This window comes from Piliocolobus tephrosceles, chromosome 19 (assembly GCF_002776525.5).
Source record: "Piliocolobus tephrosceles isolate RC106 chromosome 19, ASM277652v3, whole genome shotgun sequence".
NCBI classification, from domain to species: Eukaryota; Metazoa; Chordata; class Mammalia; order Primates; family Cercopithecidae; genus Piliocolobus; species Piliocolobus tephrosceles.
The window spans coordinates 34582581-34605007 of NC_045452.1; the positions used below are offsets into that span (position 1 = coordinate 34582581).

The 22427-nt window shown below is 45.1% G+C and overlaps 1 protein-coding gene and 1 long non-coding RNA gene across 4 annotated transcripts in view; one reads left to right on the top strand and one right to left on the bottom strand.

Moving 5' to 3' along the window:
- The window catches only part of UBE2G2 (ubiquitin conjugating enzyme E2 G2), a 34636-nt gene extending 13772 nt beyond the window's left edge, over positions 1 to 20864 (top strand). For all 3 annotated transcript variants that reach the window (XM_023192931.3, XM_023192940.2, XM_023192948.1), the window contains 5 exons: positions 2010 to 2045; positions 2137 to 2182; positions 12463 to 12581; positions 16535 to 16675; positions 18732 to 20864. In XM_023192931.3, coding sequence (XP_023048699.1) covers positions 2010 to 2045; positions 2137 to 2182; positions 12463 to 12581; positions 16535 to 16675; positions 18732 to 18844 — 455 coding nt within the window. In that variant the 3' untranslated portion in view covers positions 18845 to 20864. The remainder of the gene's footprint in view (positions 1 to 2009; positions 2046 to 2136; positions 2183 to 12462; positions 12582 to 16534; positions 16676 to 18731) is intronic.
- On the bottom strand, positions 19958 to 22223 carry LOC111526926. The gene is made up of 2 exons (XR_002726528.1): positions 22095 to 22223; positions 19958 to 21100 (listed from the first exon to the last, which is right to left on the bottom strand). It is a non-coding gene; the product is annotated as an uncharacterized LOC111526926 (long non-coding RNA).
- Between the last annotated feature and the right edge of the window lie 204 nt (positions 22224 to 22427).

A 22427-nucleotide genomic window follows, 5' to 3' on the forward strand; every position in this document is an offset into this window, starting at 1 on the left:
GGGACGCAAAGCCAAAGCATATCAATGGACTTTTGGGTTGTTTCCAGTTTGGGGCTATTACGAACATTCACACACAACTCTATGGCAACATAAGACCCAGTATAATTGCTGGGTCTTAGGGTCAATATATAGTTAATTTTAGTAGAAATGGTCAAACTTCTTCCCAAAGGGTAACCAGACCATTTTGCATTCCCATCAGTGATGCACGAGAGATCTACTTGCTAAACTTGCCAGCAGTTAAAGTCTTTAATTTTGGTCATTCTGTTGTGAATAAAGGTATGGATAATGCTGAAGCTATTGAGCCATATCTTACTGTGGTTTTAATTTGCATTACTCTTATGATTCACAATGTTGAGCATTTTCTCATACGCTTATTTGTCATCTGTTTTAGTCAGTTCAGGCTGCTGTAAAAAAATACCAAAGACCAGGGAGCTTAAATGACAAACATTTATTGCTCCCAATTCTGGAGGCTGGCAAGTCTGGTAAGGGCTGTCTTCCTGGTTTGTCCATGACTGTCTTATCCTTGTGCCCTTACGTGGCCAAGAGGCAAATCTCTCTGGTTTCTTCTTATAAAGGCACTAACTCCATTCATGAGAGTTCTGCCCTCCTGACCTAATCTCCTCCCAAAGGCCCCACCTCCCAATACTACATACATTAGGATTCAACATAGGAATTTGGGGGGGACAAAAGCATTTGGACCACTGCACCATCCATGTTGACTCTGGCAGTGGCTGTGTTCAACTCTGCCTCCTTTTTTCTTCTTACCTATTTTGATTTTTGTATGTGGTGTGAGATGGGGAAAGTTTGATTTTTTTTTTTGTCTTAGAGATGAACATCATTCATGGAAAAGACTGCCCTTTGCCTCTGGGCCATAGCTCTGTGTTCCCTCGAGTCAGGGTCTGTGTTGGCACAGGTATACTTCTGGGCTCTGTCTTCTGCCCCATGGTTCAATTTAACTTCGAGCCAGTGCTACATTGCCTTAATTTCCATAGCTCTGTAAGGAAGGCTTGGTAACTCATAGATGAAGCTTTCTGTTTATTCTTTTTAAAGATAGTGTCTTGGCTATTCTTGTTTGCATTTTTATATATCTTTTAGACACACACACACGCACACACACATACATACCTCATATTCAGCAACTGCCAAACTCACTTTTACTAATTATCTTTAGTTTTTTGGGGTTTTCCTGTGTATATGGACATAGCATCTGTGAATAATGAGTTTTATTTCTTTTTCAGTCCTTATACCTTATATTTATTTGGCAAGGATTTATTAATTTTCTGTCTCTTCAAAGAACCACTTTTTGGTTTCATTGATTTTTTTTTTCTGTATGTTTGCTTACTGTTTTATTATTTTCTCCGGTACTCTGCCCACTGCACTCCAGCCTGGGCAACCAGAGTGAGGCCCTGTCTCAAAACTAAACAACAAAGTAACCAGCGGAAACAGTTTGGAAAGACACTGTACCTCTTATGTTTGCTTTTGCATTAGTAAAAATAAAAAGAAAAATGAAAGTCTGTATTTTGTTGGTATAAAGAACTGTTTGGGCTGGCGCGCTGGCTCATGCCTGTAATCCCAGCACTTTGGGAGGCCGAGTCAGGAGATGTAGACCATCCTGGCTAACATGGTGAAACCCTGTCTCTACTAAAAATACAAAAAACTAGCCGGGCGTGGTGGCGGCGCCTGTAGTCCCAGCTACTCAGGAGGCTGAGGCAGGAGAATGGCGCGAACCCAGGAGGCGGAGCTTGCAGTGAGCCGAGATCACGCCACTGCACTTCAGCCTGGGCAACAGAGTAAGTGAGACTCTGTCTCAAAAAAAACACAAAAACTGTTTGTGTGGTCTTTATCAGAACTGTTATTGTACTAGGTATTCACTTTAGGCAAACAATTTTCACTCGTTAATATGCATATTCTATGGTTTATAGGCTTATATATTTTGTAAAGGTGTTTTGTTAAAATGACAATGTAACATTTATTCTGTTTGGTAATGGTTTTACTTGTTAATTTTATAGAATTAACACTGAATCCTCCAGAAGGAATTGTAGCAGGTAAGGTACCAAAGTTAACTTCCTTATAATTTACTTTTAATTGCCAGAGTTCCTTCGAAGTTAAAATGTGAAATTTTTTCTCACCCTACAGGCCCCATGAATGAAGAGAATTTTTTTGAATGGGAGGCATTGATCATGTAAGTTAATCTTACGTGTACTTTTTAGGTCTTTTCTGGAAGTCAGATAAAAGAATCACATCAGCAGTGTGACTGTGCCCAAAAGCGTCACCTGGAAAAAAGACTGAGTTCTCCAGTACTGCCCAGCTCTTCTCTGGGCTGCTGGTCTGAAAGCAGAGAAGAACCTGAGCGTTGATCCAAAAGAAATGAATGTCTCCTTAGAGCCATTCAAAGGTTTAGTTATAAGCATGTAATATGTGTATTATATATTCGAGAATTTTAAGGTGGTACTTTTGGAATGTTGTATGATTGTGGTTAAATTAACCTCAAATGGTGTAGGTGGCTTTGGCTTCCAGAAGTGGTCCCTACAGGTCTGAAATTTTGACGAGAAAAGGGTCCTCGAAGGTGTGTCTGATCACAACAGGCATGTTAGTGCAGCCTTGCCTGCCCTGCCTTTGGGCCAGGGCTTCTTTTTCTTCTCCTTTCCTCCCAGTTTGTATCTTCCTGTACTGCTTCTCCTTTTTCTGTTGCCTCGTCTGGGTTTGTTGGCTTTGCATTCTGTCTGACCCAAGTAAGTGAGCAGCATGGTTCTGGGATTCATGGCATTTAACTTAGGGTGACGTTGCTTGGAAAGAGAAACACATGGATCCCTGATTTTAGAGTGTTCTATGGCCCTGACTCACTTTGCTTTTTCTTCTTTCTACCTTAGGTGTGCAATTTTTGGCCATTCTTAGTATATTTTCAGCAAAGTGAGGTTAAGTAAAATTTAGGAAGCTGAAATTTGTAATCAGTCTCTGTTTTCTTTCTTTTCTTTTTGTTTTTCTTTTTTTTTTGAGATGGAATTTCACTCTTGGTGCCCAGGCTGGAGTGCAGTGACGTGACCTCGGCTCACTGCAACCTCTGCCCCCTGGGTTAAAGCAATTATCCTGCCTCAGCCTTCCTAGTAGCTGGGATTACAGGTACCCACCACCATGCCCGGCTAATTTTTGTATTTTTGGTAGAGACAGGGATTCCCCATGTTGGCCAGGCTGGTCTCCAACTCCTGACCTCAGGTGATCCCCCTGCCGTGGCCTCCCAAAGTGGTGGGATAACAGGTTTGAGCCACAGCGCCAAACCCAGTCTTTGTTTTCTCATTAGTGAGGTCTTTTAATTTGCAGAAAGGTCTTGGGTTGGATTTTGTTGCATTGACAAGTGCTCTAGAGGGCAAGGACCAGAAAGTGAAGGCTGTGAAACAAGTATGAGCTCTGGCTCGATGTGACCTTAAACTTCATTATGCTTTTGGAATTTGCCAGTTGCTTGGATCACATTAATTCTTAATGCTCTATAGGTTAGTCTGAGAAACAAATCACAGCTAAGTGTTGTCTGTGGAGGTTAAATTGATATGAAAATTAGTTTTTTGGAAAAACAAAATGTTTTTAAAAAATCATCAAACACTATTCAGATGGTACAGCAGGCCTGCCATTTCCTGATCATTTGTAATATCCTAATTGCTTGGGCCTATGGCATGCGTTTTTTCTGTGTCTGAAGGTTTCTGGAATCTGTGTTTGTGTGTAACGTGGCCCCCAAGGCAGTTATGAGATGAATGGTGAGTCCCACAGTCTGCACTGTCCTCATTACTGAACTGTGGGGCCGTGTACTTGTATCGGGGCAGCTCTTTTTATTTCTGTAGAAGCAGGAGATCACATACTTGAACTGATGTGTAACCTGCTTGTTTCATGTGTTAACGCAGGCGTACTCAGCCAGCGGGGCAGCATGCCTGCTGCAGGGACACAGAGTAGCGGGAGGCCTGTCTCTGTGTAGAGGTTGAAGACGCCTGTCGGGTCTGCAGTATTTGGGGGATGTTGGCTCCTCAGGACGCCTATTTGGAAGCTCATTAAAGGAACGGTTGAGCCTTCCAGTGTGGTTTTAAAAAAATGTCCATTGTTAAAAATCTATTAGGGTAACTATTACCAATTTTAAATAAACAGTATAAAATTAAACCAATATTTTGAAAACCTGTCTTAAAAAGTAATTAGAACTGTTTTTAGGTAGAGCACTTTTGTGTTTGAACAAGGCTTTTTGCATTAGTGTGGAATTCCCCTGCTTGAAGATCCTGGTGAGTTTGTGGGTTTTGGTCCTGTTCCAGACCCTTCACAAACAAGAGGCCGTTTACAAGTGCACTTAAAACGCCTATTAGGGAATTAAGTGTCCTCCCATCGGTTTGTCTCACCCTGCTGTTTTGGCAGACATCTGGCTAAGTCTTTACTCCTTGGTGATAGGTTTCTTCTTTTTCTCTTTATTCTTTAATGGCTTCCAGGGCCGCCTCTCTACCCTAGTATTTCTAAAACCTGGGGTTGCCTCACGGAAGTCTAATGGCTGTTGGTTTTTGCTGTTGTGCTTGCCTTAAGGGCCAGTGAAGAAAATGTCATTTTAGATATCTAAGCAACAAATACTAAGTGCCTTTTATATATTAGGGCCCTTGTCTGAGGACACAGACATGTCAAAGATGCACTGAAATTTTTACCTTGGAAGATCAGGGTTGGGGGATTAGGATAGAGAATAGAACAGATTAGTGAATGAGAGGACTAAATAATGAGAGTCCTCAGACTGCGTCTTTAAACACCGGAAATAACTCTGCTGACCCTGCTGAGCTCATGGGGGAGTCTGAGCCTGCAGTCAAATCAAGCGTGGCTGGGACGGCGGCACACCAGGGGATGTGGCCACCGTGGCTGTGATTGCTAGCATGGCCTGCTGCTCTTGGCCTAGTCACTTTGCCTCTCTTTCACTTATTTGGATCAAAACAGAGAGGTTCAACAGCATCTTCTAGACAGATGGTTACAGGTCTTGCCCAGCTCTGGGGTCCGTGGCCTGTGACCCCATTGCCACTAAGCCATGGTGACGGGGGTGCAGCTGCAGAGAGGGTGGGTGCCCTCTTTTACTGATGTACTTCTGTAGGATGGAAGGAGCCCTAGACAGCTGTTCAACCCCAGTGGCCAGACAAGCCATGGAGTCCCTTGGCCCTTGCTGTCTGTTGTGTCCTGCCCCTGCATTCCCAGATCAGCTGGCATAGTGACCTTCCTGATGGTTCGTGCCTGACTGCTGTCACCTCCCCAGACCAGTGGTTCTAGAGGCTGTGGTGAAATAAGAAGGACCTTCCTTTACTGAATAGTGTGTTTGGATGGATGCTCCCAGGTTCTCCAGCTGGCTCACGGCAGACAGCTTGAGGGTTCCCATGCTGCCACTTCTACCGGGAGCCCTTCTCACACTGGGGGCAAGTGTCAGGGGCACAGCAGCCTCCCTTTATGTCCAGATTTCTTGTTGACTGAAGACTGTCACAGAGCATCTCTTGACAGTATTATGCCTTGCTGAAATAAACCCGAGATAATAAAATAGGTGTTTGTAATTTGTATTGTATGTAATCTCACCATAGCAGTTTCTTCAACAAAAGTGTTACAAAGTTCCCTATATGAAGAAGTCATTGCCACATTCATTGCATTAATAAAAAAGGAAACATCACTCTTCCAGATAATTTATGGAGCATCTATATAGAGTAATGCCATGTAGCTCTAAAACAGTTCAGGTGGAATTTTCATCCTGGCATGGAAAGATGTACACAATATAAATGGTAAAGGCAAATTCTAGAATAATAGGTCTAGAACCATCTGTCCATCCTTCCTGCCTCTCCTCTCCTCTCTCCCTTCCTATCTCTCTTCCTTTCTCCCCTCCTTTTTTCCCTCCCCACCCCTCCCTTTCTTATGGAGACATGGTCTAGGTCTTCACCCAGGCTGAAGTGCAGTGGCCTAATCACAGCTCACTGCAGCCTCCAATTCCCAGGCTCAAACAATCCTCCCACCTCAGCCCCCCAAGTAGCTGGGACCACAGGCGCACACCACCACGCCCAGCTAGTTTTTAAAATGCTTTGGTCTTGCTCTGTTTCCCAGGCTGGTCTCGAACTCCTGGCTTCAAGCATTCCTTCTGCCTTAGCCTCCCAAAGTGCTGGGATTACAGGCAGGAGCCAAGGCACCCAGCCTAACCAGCTTTATTGAGATAATTTACGTACTGTACGTTTTACCTGCATTAAGTATAGAAGTCAGTGGTTTTAGTAAATTTCTAGAGTTTTGCAGTCATCACCACAATCCAGTTTTAGAATATTTCCAGAAAGATCCTTAAGCCTATTTGCAGTCAGTTCCCATTCCAACCCACAGGCAATCCCTAGTCTTTCCTCTGACTATAGATTTGCCTTTTCTGACTTTTCCTATATGTGGAATTCACTGTCTAATCATCTGTGCCTGGCTTCTTTTACTTGGCAGAACATGTTTGCGATTGATCTACGTTATACTAGTATCAGCAGCTCCTTCCTTTTCCATTCCCCAGCTGATGGACATTTGGGCTTCCTACTTTTTGGCTCTTTTGAGCAAATGCTGCTGTAAATACTCGTCATGTCACACTGTCTGTGTGGACATGGGGTTCATTTCTCTAGATATAGAGGTCTGGAATTGCTGGGGTGTGGAGTAAATTTGCATTCAATGTTTTAAGAAGCTATCAGGCTTATCTTCGTAGCTCACCAATTTGCATTCCCACTAGCAGTGTATGAGTGTTCCAGTTTCTCCACTTCCACACCAACACTGCTGTTGTCTGATAACAGCTGTTCTTGTGGGTGTAAAGTGCGGTCTGCTTACAGATTTGACTTGGATTTCCTTGACGACAAATGATGTTGAGCATCTCTTAATGGGCTTATTGGCCATTCATGTATCTTCTTTGGTGAACTTCAGAACTTTTCGCCATTTTTATATTGGGTTGTTTTCTTGTTGGTGGGACATAAGAGTTTTTAAAATATATTTTGATAAAAGTCCTTCATTAGACATAGGATTTTAAAATATTTTCTTCCAGTCTGCAAATCTCCATTTTGTTTTCTTAATAGAGTCTTTTGAAACTAAAAAGTTGTTAATTTTGATGAAGTGCGATTTTGCATTTTTTTCTTACATGGAGCATGCTTTTGATGTTGTATGTAACCCAAGGTTACAAAGATTTTCTCTTTTGTTTTCTTGTAGAAGTTTTGTGTTTTATCACTTTTACATTTAGGCCTTTAATCTATTTTGAGTTAGTTTCATGTGAGTTAGGTGGGAGTCTGTTTCATTCTTTGGTAGGTGGTTATGGTTATGCAGTTATCTCAGCACCATTTTTGAAAAGACAGTTCTTTTCCCATTGCTTAATTTTGGCACCTTTGTCAAAAATCAGTTGACTATAATGCAAGGATTTATTTTTGGACTCTGAACTGCATTCCATTGATCTATGCCTATCCTTAGGCCAGTGTTACTCTGTCTGGACTACTGTAGCTTCATAGTAAGTTTTAAAATTGGGAAATTTAAGTCCTCCAACTTTGTTCTTTTTCAAGCTTGTTTAATTGCATTTCCGTATACATTTTCGGGTCAGCTCGTCAGTTTCTGCAGAATGCCCGGTGAGATTTTGATGGAGACTACATTGAATCTTTAGATAAGTTTGAGGGATATCGCCATCTTATCAATACTGAGTGCTCTAATCCATGAACATGGACTGTCGCTCCATTTAGCTGTTTCAAAATTCTCAACCATGCCATGATACATTTGAATTTTTAAAAATCCAGTTTTGTGGATTAGAGTATATGAATTTATACACACGTAGAGAAAAGCTGGAACAATAACCAAACTTAACTCTGGTTACCTCAAGGAGATGATTTGGGGAGGGGGAGTGAGGGAGGTATTTGCTTTTTATTTTATATACTTCTGTATTTGAATATTTTCCAACATTCTTATATCTTCCTAGTTAAATAAGGTCAAAGTTTATGTTGTAAAAGTGATTGTCTACGTTAGAGTATACTATAAAGTTCTTATAATTGATAAACCTATTTAGTATTTAGTATACTTTATAGTTCAAATATATTTGATTTAAAAATTTTAAGAAACATCTATATTGCAAAAAATAATTAGGGTATGGCTGTAGATGCCGTTTGGACAGGTTTAACTATGAAATTAATTATATGGAGCAAAAGCTATATTTGCCCCACTATGATTTCATAAAATGGAAATGTTCCCCTTTTCTTCCCAGCAGTTCTTAGCATTGATTCTCTACCTGAGCATCGCCTGGGGTGCTTAGAACACCACAAAACAGAAAAGAAACACAGGGGATCTCTGGGTTTAAACCAGAGCCAGGGCCCTGCTGTGGGGGTGAGGGTCAAATATGTCATCCCAGTGGAGACCAAGTGCCCGAGGAAAGTGCAGGAAGGCACTTCCCCCAAATCATGGCTTCTTACAGCCTTGTCTTCTTGCTATGAGCGTATTGGGATCAGTTTCTTTTTAACTCCTCACTGCCTGGCACAGCAACACGCACAACGTGGCAGAGCAGAGCTGGTATCCTCGGGCTTTTAAAGTACCCAGTGTGGGGGCTGTGTGTGCAGCCCACCTTGGTCCTGCTGTCCCGGGCATTAGTGGGGTGGTAGCATTGGCAAGAAGCTTTTGCTGAACTGCAGAGCAGGGACTGAAGGAAGGAGACGCACCCATGCTTGGATGCTGGGTGCCCTCATGCCCTTCCTGCTGGGTGCCCTCTGTTGATTCTGTGGTGTAAGGGAGGTGGGGATTCTTCCCCCAGAGTGGAGGGTGTCCATGAAGCAGTCTGCTGTTTCCATCTCCAGCTCAGCTGGCTCCAGCTTTTGGAGGGCCGTGGTCCCTTAGTCATTGTTTTAAATACTGATGGATGAGTTTGCATTCTCTCATTTTAATTCTTTATCACATATGCGTTGAAGACTTTTTGTCTGTATGCGGTGACAAACTTGATAAAGAGAACAGCAGCAAAAGCAGTCGGCTTTCCCAACATCTGCCTGCAGCTGAAGTGAGGGAGTGCACCAGTTCCCGGAACACGCCTTGCCCGCGAGGCTCAGGACACCCACTTGCCCTGGGTGCTCCGTAGGCACTGGGACCTGCCTGCTGCTTCTGTTATGTAGAAAGTAAAAAGTATTGGAAAGACAATGCAAAGAAGAACAGTCTCTCCCTTGAGAGTGGGAAGACAGAAGAGGCTGATCTTTGCTTTTCACTGGCTTTATAAGTGAGCCACACTGTTGCTGAGGAATGGTCACAGCTCTGGGGGAGGACAGTGACAAGGCAGTTGTGCTTTGTGAGGAGGGAGAATTGCTAGTCAGTTAGGAGTAGGCCGTGGGTGTTTTCAGTATTGCTTTTGTATCTAATTCACCTGTAAGACAGCAAACCAACCTGAGCTGTTGTTGCAAGTGTGCCTCCTGTGTAGAGTGCAGGGTCGTTATGATGCTTAATCTAATGCTTGTTCTTAGCTCAGCTCTGAAACAGTTTAGGTCATGATTTCAATCAATAAGGCAGCATAATTTGTAGGCTTGAAAAATTTACATGTGCTTGGATATATTTGCATCCTCCTTGTTCTTGTTGTTTCTTTTGGAGATTCCCAGGTGAGGCCATCTTTGGTGAAAGAGAAGTGAGGTTGTCTGGGAGTATGGCAATAAAAGTTGTCCAAAAACAGCACTGTGGCGTCTCCCACTCCTGGCTCAGGAGTTGCCTGGAAGGCATGTTCCATAGGGTCAGGCGTGCTGCTGCACACCACTGCCCACCTGCCCTCCTGTCTGGGCGCCAGGCATTCTAGAAAAGAGAAAGAAACCCCAGTTTCAAACCAGCAGTAAACCAGAGCATTTGCAAATAACTTTGATATTTAAGATGTGGGCGCACTTCAGGAAATGTTTGGTCATGCTTCTGAGGCTAGGAACGACCTGGTAGATTAAAAAAAATTTTTTTGAAAGAAAGCCCTATTGTGAGAAACAAAGATCTGTTATCAAAGTATTGAGCAAATACCATTTGGCTCATTCCAAAAACACTACCCAGACATTTTTTTTTTCTAGACTCAGAGGTGCCAGAAATATTGAGTGCTGGCAAGTGTTCCTGACATATGAACAGTGTTACTTTTAAAGATAGTATCTTTATGTACCTGATTTCTGATTTCACAGTTTGAACTGTGTTCTCTTAACTCTAATACTAAATTGATCTAGGACCTTGACTAAGTCATTTCATCCTTGAATTTTCCAGCCTTGCTTGACAGTAAAATGAAAACCACAGTCCTTGGTGCGCTTTCATCAGAGTGCATGTGGAGAGTGAATGGGTGGCGGTTATCGTTCGCTCTGAGCTCTTGTACTGGACAGGAGGCTCGGGGTGGCCACGCGTCTCTCTCGGTGGTGTTCCCTGTGCACCACCACCACTGGTGGAGGGCCAGTGCAGGGCCGGGGGTACTCATCTGGGCACTGCCCTCTCCAGCGCGGCTGTTGTACCAGTAGCAGGACCTTATGCTCATGCCTCCCTCGGTGGTGTTCTGAGGCTCTGGGGACTATCACACAGTAACCTGCTCCCCAAAACAAAGTGGCCGTATTCGCTCTCTTCTTCCCAAAAGGTAGCAAAGACAGTTTTCAGAATCAAAATTTGCCTTTAAGATTGAAGAATCTTGTCTCCACGAAGCAATCACTGCCTTGTGACTGTTGCCCGCAGATCAGCCCCGTCAGGGCCATGAGCCGTTCTGGCATCTGCTGTTGCTGCCGACAGCCCTGAGTGCCGCCTCCAGGTGAAAGCTAAAGCTCTTCGTTCGGTTTCTTTTTGATTTTTGTCTTTTTCTTTTAATTGTAGAGGTAAATATTTCCAAATCTGTTGTTACTAATTTCACTGAACCAAGATAATTTTAAGATTTTTAAAACAAATTTTTACTTTTAATCTATTTTTTAACTGAAGATTTAAAATATATATTTTTTTAAATTATTTTTTTCCTGTGCCGTATCCTGGATTCTTTCTGAAGGCAGTAGGTCTTGTGTGGACTGTCCTCTGCTCATCCAGGCCTTGGCCCCCGCACAGCTGTTCTTTCTGCCTTAGCCGTTATTGTTAGAGGAGCAGAGCTGTTTATGAAGGGACTTGTTCTTTCAGTTCATAGAAGTAGAACGAATTTACTGACTTATTTATTGATCTGATGAGTCACACCCAACGCAGTTTCCACTGTTTCAGTGTCTGTCACTGTCATTCAGCAGTCCTGCTTTCTTATCAAAGAAAGATGGTGCAGGATCTTTTAGAACTCCTTGAATGTGTGTTTTATTAATGTGATTTGCCGGAGAGGAGGAGTTCGTCCCTGGCGTAAAGGTACAGGCGTGGTGGCTGTCACTTTCCTCTCCTGTGGCCATCATGCCTTGAACTGTTGGTTAAGATAGTGTTAATTTATACTTGTTGGGTTTTAAACCTTAAGGAGGATTTCTGAAATGGTTTCATCTATTTCTTCCATTTACTCGTGAGGAAAGTATAGGTCTAGGGAGACTCACATGCCTGTGTCTGTGCCCATGACGGGGAGTTGTTCCAGTGTTGCGTCAGTGGAATGAGGCATGGCACGTGGTCCTGCAGGTGCGGCCTGGAGTGGTGGTACCTGTGTGCCCAGCCTTTCACCTGGCATGCAGCAGTGATCACATGTGCTCTTCATCTGCTTCTTGAAGGTTGCAAAGATGCCTTCTTGGGCATGTTTAAAAATTAAAAATCACCTTTAAGATACAACTCTTAGCCCCTCATCTGTTGAAATACAATGGAATCTTGCTATATCCTGTGCCGTAATTCATACCCTTATCCTAAAATGTGATTGTACCACATCTGCAGAAAAAGCTCCCAGATGTTAGAGCATTGACATGAGTTATTTTCTCTGATCCCCTAATTATCAAGAGGTTTTGCTGCTCAACTCTTAACCTTTATAAATGTGAAAATTGCCTGTAACTCAGTCTTTGTACTTGTACTTAAGATTTAGACCAGATTGAAATAGGAGAATGAGACATTGCTTTCCATTGAGGAAAAAAGTACCAATTCATTGTCATTTAGATAATCTTTTCATGTGCATTATTATTATTATTATTTATTTTTATTTTTGTTTATTTTTTGAGACAGAGTCTCGCTCTGTCGCCCAGGCTTGAGTTCAGTGGTGCAATCTTGGCTCACCACCTCCCGGGCTCAGACGATTCTCCTGCCTCAGCCTCCCTAGTAGCTGGGATTACAGGCGTTCGCCACCACACCCAGCTAATTTTTGTATTTTTAGTAGAGACGGGTTTCACCATGTTGGCCAGGCTGGTCTCGAATTCCTGACCTCAGATAATCTGCCTGCCTCGGCCTCCCAAAGTGCTGGAATTACAGGCGTGAACCACCGCACCCAGCCTCATGTGCATTTTTAAAGTGGTAAATATGTTCTTAACCCATTTCTCAATTGTGGTCGATGTTGAAAGTGTACTTTGAAGTTCAGTCTACATATTTGATATCTTCTAGGGGCCCAGAAGACACCTGCTTTGAGTTTGGCGTTTTTCCTGCCATCCTGAGTTTCCCACTTGATTACCCGTTAAGTCCCCCAAAGATGAGATTTACCTGTGAGATGTTTCATCCCAACAGTAAGTGCTTTTGGAAGTAGTTTTTGTGGTACCAGGATAGGTACAGCGATAATCTTATCAACCACTTGAAATGTGGTATATTGTATGTGTCTATGATGTAGATCTTTAGAGAACACTTCTTAGGTTTTGAAATTCAGCCAGGTAAGCATAGTGGTATTAAACACATGATTTCAGTTTTGAAGGTCAGTTTAATGTAGATAAAAGAAAACTGGATGCCATTTGACCAGCCACCCTACTTCACTGGGGAGGAAGTTTTACGCGTGGGTGTGTGCTCAGAAGGGGTTATGCTAATCTTTGTCATAGTGTTATTTTTAATGGTGAAAATTTTGACTTAACCTGGGTTTTTAACACAAGAATAAATTAAGTTATGTATTGTATTAGTGTGTTCTCATGCTGTTAATAAAGACATATTCAAGACTGGGTAATTTATAAAGGAAAGAGATTTAATGGACTCAGAATTACACATGGCTGGGGAGACCTCACAATCATGGCAGAAGGTGAAGGAGAAGCAAAGGTACATCTTAGTGGTGGCAGGCAAGAGAGTGTCTCTCTTCCAAAAACACACTCGAGTAGAAACAGGGAAACTGCTCTTTATAAAACCATCAGATCTCGTGAGACTTACGCACTATCACGAGAACAGCACGGGAAAGGTGTGCCTCCATGATTTAGTACCTCCCACTGGGTCGCTCCCATGACGTGGGAATTGTGGGAGCTACAATTCAAGATGAGATTTGGGTGGGGACACAGCCAAACCATATCATATATGTTAGAATGTGATGTAGATTTTTAAAATGATCTAGAGTAAGAATCAATGATACAAAATAATATTTGTGTTATATTGACTGGGAAAAGCAGTAGGACTGTTGTAATTTCCTCTTAAAAAATAAATTTACATGTAAATGTATCTATAATTGGAAAAGTAAGCACAAAAATGTTAAGTGATTCTTTTTTCAGATTGAAATTATTTTTTCCTTTTTAGAAATCTTTTTTTGCCCTAAAATTAATATACACTACTTTTACAAGGAGGAAAAAAAATAAGGTCATTTAAGTGAATTGTACTGTAGCTTATTTGAAAATGTGTCCTGTAGTAGGAATTGGAATTCCTGAAGAACTGTAGTTTTTATTTCTTCCTTTTACATTTGGGGATTATACATAAGAGAATTAATAAGGAAATAGAAGTTATATTTTCAATGATGTTATTTAGAATAATGTTTCTTATAAATGATTATTGCCGCTGATAATCACGATCTTAATAGCTATAGAGAAGAAAAGCAAATAAAGTATCCTATTTTGCAAAAATGAAATATTTATTTGAAATGAATTTCTTACTGTATACATATCAAAGAGCATGAGAGAATTTATAGAATTTTCTGAGCCTGTGACTTCTCTCTGGGGTTAAAATGGAATCCATTTGGTATACTTTCCCCTTGTCTACACCTGTCTAGGCAGAGCCCCACTCAAACTCCTCCTTGCCATAGGGGTTTTCAGGACTGCCTCCCCCTCTCCAACGCCTCCGCCACTTCCCTCGTGGAAATGCCCTCTGCTGTTAGACGTGCTGTCCTAACCCTCATTAAGGACTTCTCATTTACTGCAGATATTGGTACATATAGGTAGTGGGTGGCCGTCTGAGAAAGACCATTTGGTACTTCTTTTCTTGTCTCAGAGCTACTTCAGTCTTGTGTGCACAGGAGATGCTCAGAAGCCTGCTGTCTTTCAGGTAGACTGGCCATGAGCCTGAGTTAAATGGTAACATGGAGGTTCATCATACGCTGTCTACTCGAGTGTGTTTTTGGAATTCTCCATAATAAAAAGTTAAAAAATAAAATTGATAGGTAAGAGTAATTGAAGTAGTCAGTTTCAAGTTGGTTGGCTGTAAAATGCAGTGGTGAAGAGGATTGTAGGTAATTAAGATACTAAAATTGTATTGAGGATAAATACATTATTCAGAACAATACCTGTGGTGTGGCATTAGTGACAAATATGACCAGTAAACTGATTACATTATGTGACTATGTACTACAGGTGGTCTGATTATTATTTTTAGTGTTCTAGTAATTATTTTTAATGCTTAGATAATACAGTTTTAAAGTTTTGCCTTACTGTAATTGGATTACTTTGATTTTGTAAAAATTATCTTTGAGAACTATAGGTCTACCAATATCATAAAAATTAGTCAGTCAGTTAGTACTTTAAAAAAATCCAACACATTTACTACAAGTTTCTGGGATACAGTCTTGAGCAAATAATAACAGACCTTCAGCAGCGTATAGTCCAAGGACAGGGATGGACATTGATGGGAGAATCACACAAACAAATGCAAAGTCACATCAGGAAGGTCCGGGCAGCACCTTGCAGAGGTGGTGGTTGGATGGACCATCTGTAGGGAGTGGAGCAGGAGTTACCTGAGTGATGTGGGGAGGAGGGGTCCTTCACATGTGCAAAGGCCCAGAGCAGGAAGTGAGGGAAGAGGAAGGAAGGGGCCGAACTACCTCAGGCGTTTTGGTCATTACTGAAGGTTTTGATGTTTTCTCCTGGGAGTGGCAGAACTCCATTGAAAGGTTCCAAGGGAGTAGCATGACCAGAGTGATATCTGACGGATCGCTCTGGGTATAGTGCAAAGGACAGATAGGAGGAGGCCAGGCAGGCCCTCGGCTGTAGCGGTCTAGGGTAGAGACACCGGCAGCTTGGGAACCAAATGAGGGCAGTAAAGATGAAGAGATGTGGGTGGATCCACGAGAGTTTTAGGATGTGGCACTGCTGGGACTTGGTGAAGGAAAGGCTGTGGCAGGGACACAGATGCTTTTGGTGCTTCTGGGGGTGCACAGTGTCACCCTATGGGACCACCACCTGGAGAAGGCGACACAGAAGTGGGAAACTTCCAAATTTTGTGGCTGTGGATCTTAGGTGGACAGCCTGATGTGCAGGGCAAGTATGCATCTAGTTTCTTCCACTGTCCTTGAATGAGAAGTTGTGGTTCAGTTCCTGGATAGTAGAGAGCTTTTACCACTGAAAGAATGGATGAGTGGAAGGAAACACATGGGACTAGGTATGACAGACAAGACTGTGTGAAGGTGAATGATCACCATTAACATTCGCAAATTTTCATGAAATTCAGAACTCAGGAATTCAGGTGAGTTAAATAAAAGTATTTTAAAATTGCTATTTCTATTATTATAACTTTAATGGCTTTATAATTTTACAGTTGAGTCTATCTAGATGGATTACTGGATGTCTGAATATATACAGAGCCATCTGAGAATTCCTCCCAGTTATATGTAAAAGAGGACTGATTACATGCTGTGAATTAAAAATGTATTTTTCTTCATCAGACCTTGCATATCTTTTTAATGATGATATTTGGTGGAAAGGGATTTGATTTAGACACATTGATCTCCATTCCAGGTAGTACTGATGATAATTTACTTATTATTAGAGTAAGCTCCCAAGAGAAATTCTGATGTCTTTCTTTTTGTAGATAATGTAAATAATTCCAGTTGCCTTTATCGTAGCCATGTGAACATATCTTTTACACAGACCAGGTCAGGAATTTAATGGTAGAATTAGAAATATCTAAGAAACTAGCTCTGCAAAGTATTGTAAATAATCCTAATCACATTAGATATTTTGATAAAATATTTGCCAGATATCACCTTTCATTTACTCTTTTTGTGTATAGTGCTTGAAAAAAGTTTATATGAAAGTGGATTAGATTATTACAACTGATTAGAACTGGCTGGGTCAGCCTGGAGCCTGTCAGTGAGTGAGCAGGCCCCACCGGGATTCCTGCAGACATGAAGCGTGACACTCAGGGCCCCAGGCTGTGCCCCAGCTGTGCAAACAGCTTGGTTGCTGTGTCTGTAATCCTTGTTCTCGTTATCTGTGGAGCCTGCCCCAGCGCGGTGACGCCTTGGGCACCATTCCTGGGCTCACCTGACTGCCTCTGACCCTTGCAGTCTACCCTGATGGGAGAGTCTGCATTTCCATCCTCCACGCGCCAGGCGACGACCCCATGGGCTACGAGAGCAGTGCGGAGCGGTGGAGCCCTGTGCAGAGCGTGGAGAAGATCTTGCTGTCGGTGGTGAGCATGCTGGCAGGTAAGGCCCGAGCCTCCTGGCAGGAGCTGCTGTGGAGACCCAGGCTGCAGCTGTTCTCCTGCCTTGGGTCATCTTGTCTTTAGAATGAACTTTTACTCATTTGCAGTTAGTTTACACATGCTATTGCCATTTAGTGTTATCTCCATATACTTGTCCAGTTGTAAGCGTGCCTTCTAGCGCAGCCTGGTGTCGTATATTGTATTGTCGGCCATAATTAACTGGTCTCTGGTCCTTGAACCTCTTTTTCCCTCAGTAGGTGTTTATTGAGGACCTACTACATGCCACCCACTGGACTGGGGGTGTAAAGCTTTGTGCGACAAAGACCCCGCCTCTGTGTTCCCATGGTTCTAGGGAACTGTCCAAGCCTGCTAGCAGTTAGAGGCCAGCGGGACGCACCCTGAGATCAGATACATGCAGGGACTCGCGGGCTACTTCCTGGTGGGGCTGTCTGGAGTTTGTTTAGGACATATAGATGTTGATGAGGTAGGAGGGAGGGAACGACATTTGGGGCAAAGGAAGCAGCCTGGGCTGAGGCCCAGAGGCAGGAGGCGGCTGACTTGATGGGGGCACTGTCAGCTCATTTTGGCTGGAGCGAAGGCTGCAGGGAGAGGAGCCCCAGCAGACCCTGGGGACTGGAGTGGGGTGTGACGTCCTGTGAGCTGTGCCTTCGAAGGGCCATCCTTGCAGCAGTTACCAGTAGTGTGATGGAAGTCAGACAGAGACTTCGTGGTGTTGCAGTAGTCTGGAGAGAAAAGAGAAGGGCTGAGTGGTCCCAGGACTAAGAGGAGGGGGTGGTTTTGGGAGACCTTAAAGGTACGGGCTCTAGAACTCCTGGTTCTTTGTGTGTCAGAGGTGCTGCTCTGGATTCAGGAGACAGCAGGATTTGGGGAACTGTTTGAGGTGTGTAGGACAAGTGGCCTCCATCCACAAAAGGGGGTCAGACATGGGAGTGAAGATGTGGGGTCATTTCTGGATGAGGCAGTAGGTGATGGAGTAGGACAGAGGGTGACAGCAGAGCAGGGAGGAGTCTTCCAGGGCAGGCAGGAGAAAGGGTGTGGGAAAGGAAGGTGGCAAGTCCGAAAGGAAGGAGCAGACCCAGCAGAGGGCTGGGGGTTGATGGATGCCAGAGTGAGACCACTCAGCTGTTCTCTGCAGAGCGCTTGGGTGCTGTGGAGTGGGGTCCAGAGGGATGTGAGGTCAGGGCCTGTGATGCGAGTGTGTATCCTGAGAGGACTGAGGCGGAACTCCCTTCATGTGCTGAGTGGAGGGAGCCAGGCCAGGAGATTGGAGGTGGGGAGGGAGGCAGTGGCTCAGGCTGTCTTCAGATGTCAGCTGTGGATTTTATCCTTATCACCTCTGCTCTGAACCAGTCCCCACGTGCGTTCTGAGCAGTACTGCCGCCACACTGCACAGCTGCTGCTTCAGCACATGTCATCCGTTTCTGGTGGTCTCTCTCCTTTCTGCCTTCCGGCAGGCCCTGGCTCTTCCCTCCGTGCCTCCTGACTGCAGTTCTGGAGTGACTGCCAGAGCCGCTGGCTAGTGGGTGGGTCAAGTGTCCTGGGGTCAGGTGTCTACCTTAGGCTGCACATTTGCCTGGGATTGTCTTGGTGGGAGCTGTGAGGGGCAGTTGTGCTGAGAGGGTGCTCTGTGAGAGAGAAACCACACTGCAGGGTGTCTTGAGAAAGGTGAAATAAGCAGCAGGTGGGTCCCATGTAGCTTGTCCGGGTGCCGGAAGTGCAGTGGCCCAGGAGGCTGCTGTGGGAGGCCGTGTGGGCCTGTGCTTAGGTGGTTGTCACGTGTTCACAGCAAGACAGATGGCAACTTGTCCTGGCGTCTTCAGACACTCAGAACACAGCAGTCATGAGTGGCTCTTTGAGACCTGTGTGGCCAGCACTCTGGAAGTGGGGCTGGCCCCATGCAGGTCTCAGGTTCTTGTTTGTTTCTGAGACACAGCTCTTGAAAGCCTCCTCCAGTGTTTTAAGTAAATGGGAGACCTTGCCAGGCTGCTTACATGTAGGACTCCCTTTTACATGGAGGGTGTTCCCTTTTCTTTCAGAGCCCAATGACGAAAGTGGAGCTAACGTGGATGCGTCCAAAATGTGGCGCGATGACCGGGAGCAGTTCTATAAGATTGCCAAGCAGATCGTCCAGAAGTCTCTGGGACTCTGAGACCTCGCCTCGCACAGGCGCACACTCCGCCAAGCAGCTCAGCATTCTCCGGAGCACTTAATGACAGTGATACTCTGTGCTGGCACCAAACAAGCAGACTTGCAAGAACCACAGTATCTTTTTTTTTTTTTTAAACCTTTGCAACTTCAAACAGGCTTCTCTTCTGAAGTGATGACTCAATGTCAAATATTGACAGCTTACTGCAGTTTTACAGTATTCCTCACAAAGGGCTTCAGGTAGATTATCAGAGCTGTCAGCACTACCTCTCCCCGCTGAAACCAGCAGTTCATGGCTTCCCGTGGATTCCCTCCCTCCCTGGAGTGTGGAGGGGGTCGCACCTGCCAGACTTCCAGGGGACGATGGAATACCCAGAACGCTCCTTCTGAAGAAATGGGGCCCTGGAGCTACAGCACAGGGGAAGGGTCCGGCGCCCTTTCTGGGTCCCTTCTGGTTCCCTGTGGGCTCCATGAAGAGTCCATTACTTCCTTTCTTCCTTCATATTCTACAGGCAGATGCTTTTCTTATAATCTAATTACATCTTTTTCATTTGTTATATATTACAAACCATCACACTTAGAAATACTTCCAGGAAATGCTTTAAGTGTGAATTAATAAGAAATGGGATAGATAGAAAAGAAATTTATCGTTGATTGGCTGGGCGTGGTGGTTCATGCCTGTAATCCCAGCACTTTGGGAGGCCAAGGCAGGTGGATCATGAGGTCAGGAGATTGAGACCATCCTGGCTAACACGGTGAAACCCCATGTCTACTAAAATTACAAACAATTAGCTGGGCATAGTGGCGCGCGCCTGTAGTCTCAGCTACTCAGGAGGCTGAGACAGGAGAATTGCTTGAACCCGGGAGGCGGAGGTAGCAGTGAGCCGAGGTCGCGCCACTGCACTCCAGTCTGGGCGACAGAGTGAGACTCCGTCTCAAAAAAAAAAAAAGAAATTTATTGCTAATCACAAGGACAGACAGTTTTTTCCCGATCATACTCATCAAAGATTTACAGTTGTGTGTTAGTAACTAGTGCATTACTAGAGCAGGTGCAGGTGAGGTCTTTAAAGTTTCAATGGAAGTTTTTTTCTGGATCTACAGGAATTTTTTTTCCCCCATCTAAAAACTGGAAATTCTAGGGTTTTTGTACATTTTGGATGCACTGGGAATTTATTAGCACAAAATCATTCTTTGCAACTCAAAAGTCAGAAGGGACTCTACCATATTTTAGCCCAGAGCACAGAGGAGTGCCTTATCCCCACACTTGACTGGGCTGTGGAGGTGGGCATGTGGGCCCCCGGGTCCAGGTTGGGGACAGAGCCCTTTTTTTGTGACTTAGGATTTTGATGGTTCCCATGTTCTCTCACAGGGCCCGCTGAGCAGCACAGGCCAGGAGGCCACAGTGTAAAGCAATAACAGATCTGCCACATGCAGAAGCAAATATCAGGCCTGTTGCACACAGGCGGCATTTAAATAGGAATTTCTATTTTTGAAATAAGGGATGGTCTATGAGGCATACAGTAGGTTTGACGTGATCATTTTCTCCCTCCCTTCCATAGTGGATCGTGGTCTGTGTGACTGAACCCACACAGAGTGTCGTGGGTGACAGTTTCTGGTAGAAGTAGCTTCACGTTGGGCTTCTGTGGACAGCAGATTCTCTCCTTCTCTTAAGGGACTCATTTAAAATTTGGAACGCAGGGCAAGAACTTGTGTTTGCAAGGAGATGGGGGAAAGGAGCGGTATTGTACCTAAGTAGTATTTGCAGGCAAATGAGAGGGAGCCCTCTCTGTGAAGGAGAGTCGTTTGTGTAAGTAGACGGGGGCTGTGGGTGCGGGCCCCCGAGGGGCGCACAATTGCCTGGAGGCTTCTGTGAAATGGGGAGAAGGAGGAGAGGCAGTCTCTTGACAAAGTATTTTTATTCATTTGTATTTATTAAATGAAAAAACCAATCCCCTGGTGTCCCTGTTGTGTGGTGGAACCTAATCACTCTGTTGAAATAAAGTTGTGTGTTTTCCCCGCCCTGCCGTGTGTGTCCCTTTGTCGTGTTGTCACCTGGCCACAGAGGAGCCTGTGGCCAGTGCCCCGGGGAGCACGCCAGATCATCCCAGCTGGGGTTCCTCACGGCGGGGGCTTTGTTGCAGATCTGGGTTCGCTCTGGCACGTTTTCTTCTCTGTTTCTGATCTCCTGTCCGTCATTCTGTGGTCTTCCTCTGGAGTTCTCAGGTTAGTTGGGGTCTGTGAGACGGATGTGTTCACTGACCTGTAAATGACATTTTGTAGCTTTTTCAGCAGAGGCCATCGTGTGAGTGGCACTTGTGACCACTAGAAGCCAGCAGGCTGTTCCCACTGCCCTTCCCTCCCGCAGTTGCGTGGAAGCACAGCTCCCTGTCATCGCTCCTCCGTGGTCCTCTGTGGTCACGGTCGGTCGCGATCAGACCTGCCTCTGCATCTTATTACTTAGCACGTCAGTAAAGAGGGAGGTTCCTGTGTCAGTGATTTGCTGTTTCTGTTGTGGTAGCTTGCAGTCAGCTTTCCTTGGTAATCCTGAGAGGCAGGGTCCCCAGGCTCCCCCAGGTGCTGGTGCGCCTCGTTCCCTGGGCTGGTTCCCAGGCTGCTCCTGGTGGGGAGCACTGGGTGAGTGCCTCAGCACAGGCCCCCAGGCGTGTCGCTTCTGCCCTCTGCCCAGTGTTCTCACTAACCATACTTTTTAATGGCTAAGAACTCCAATGTGATACTGAGTTGGGGTCCCTAACACCACCCAGGGCAGTGATTCTCTAGCATGACACAGGCCACGCAGGTCGTGGTACTCACGGCTGTGATTTCCCACAGAGAGGACAACGAGCAAAATCAGCCAAGAGAAAGGTTCCTGGGGCCAAGCCCAGGGGCACCAGGCTCAGTCAGCTTTGGAGGCCTCTCCTGGGGCGGGGGTCACGCAGGATGCGCCTCACCCCCCCCCGCCATGAGCAGCTGGGATGCCCTGCCTGGTGATGTACCCGGGATGGGTCACGTGAGCAGCTTCTGCCTGGGCTGCGCCAGAATTCCAGGCTCTCAGTGGGGATGGGGGTGTTCTGCCTAAACCACCTTGTACAAACAGCACAGGCTCAGTGAGGTGGGGCGGGGGGAGCCCCTCGGAAATCCCAGTTCCCACACGCCAGCCAAGGGCCAGCCCGGCCAGCGGGCCTCGACGGCTGTCCCCGCCCACTCTGTGGACCCTTTCTGCACAGATAGCCTTGGGGGTTGATAGTGGTTTTTACCATTTCATTTGCTCTGTGTTTCTGGGTTTTCGTCTGCTGGCACTGGTTTGCTGCAGTTGTTTGCCTGTCTGGCTGAGTGCCGTCCTTGATTTTCCCATGCGCCTGTCTGCCTCCTGGGATGGGGAGGGCTGCCGGGGTGGGGGTGCTGCTGGGGTGGGGGAGGCCGCCGGGATGGCCAGGGAAGCTCTAGGGTCTCATTTTCTGGGTGTTGGGCTTCTCACCCTTCCTGGGGGTTAGTGGCCCCGTTTCACTGCTTGGGCCACAGCAAAGGTAGCGTCCACAGCTCTGACTGACTTCTGGGATTGCTGCACCTGCTGGGGCTTCTCCTGTCCA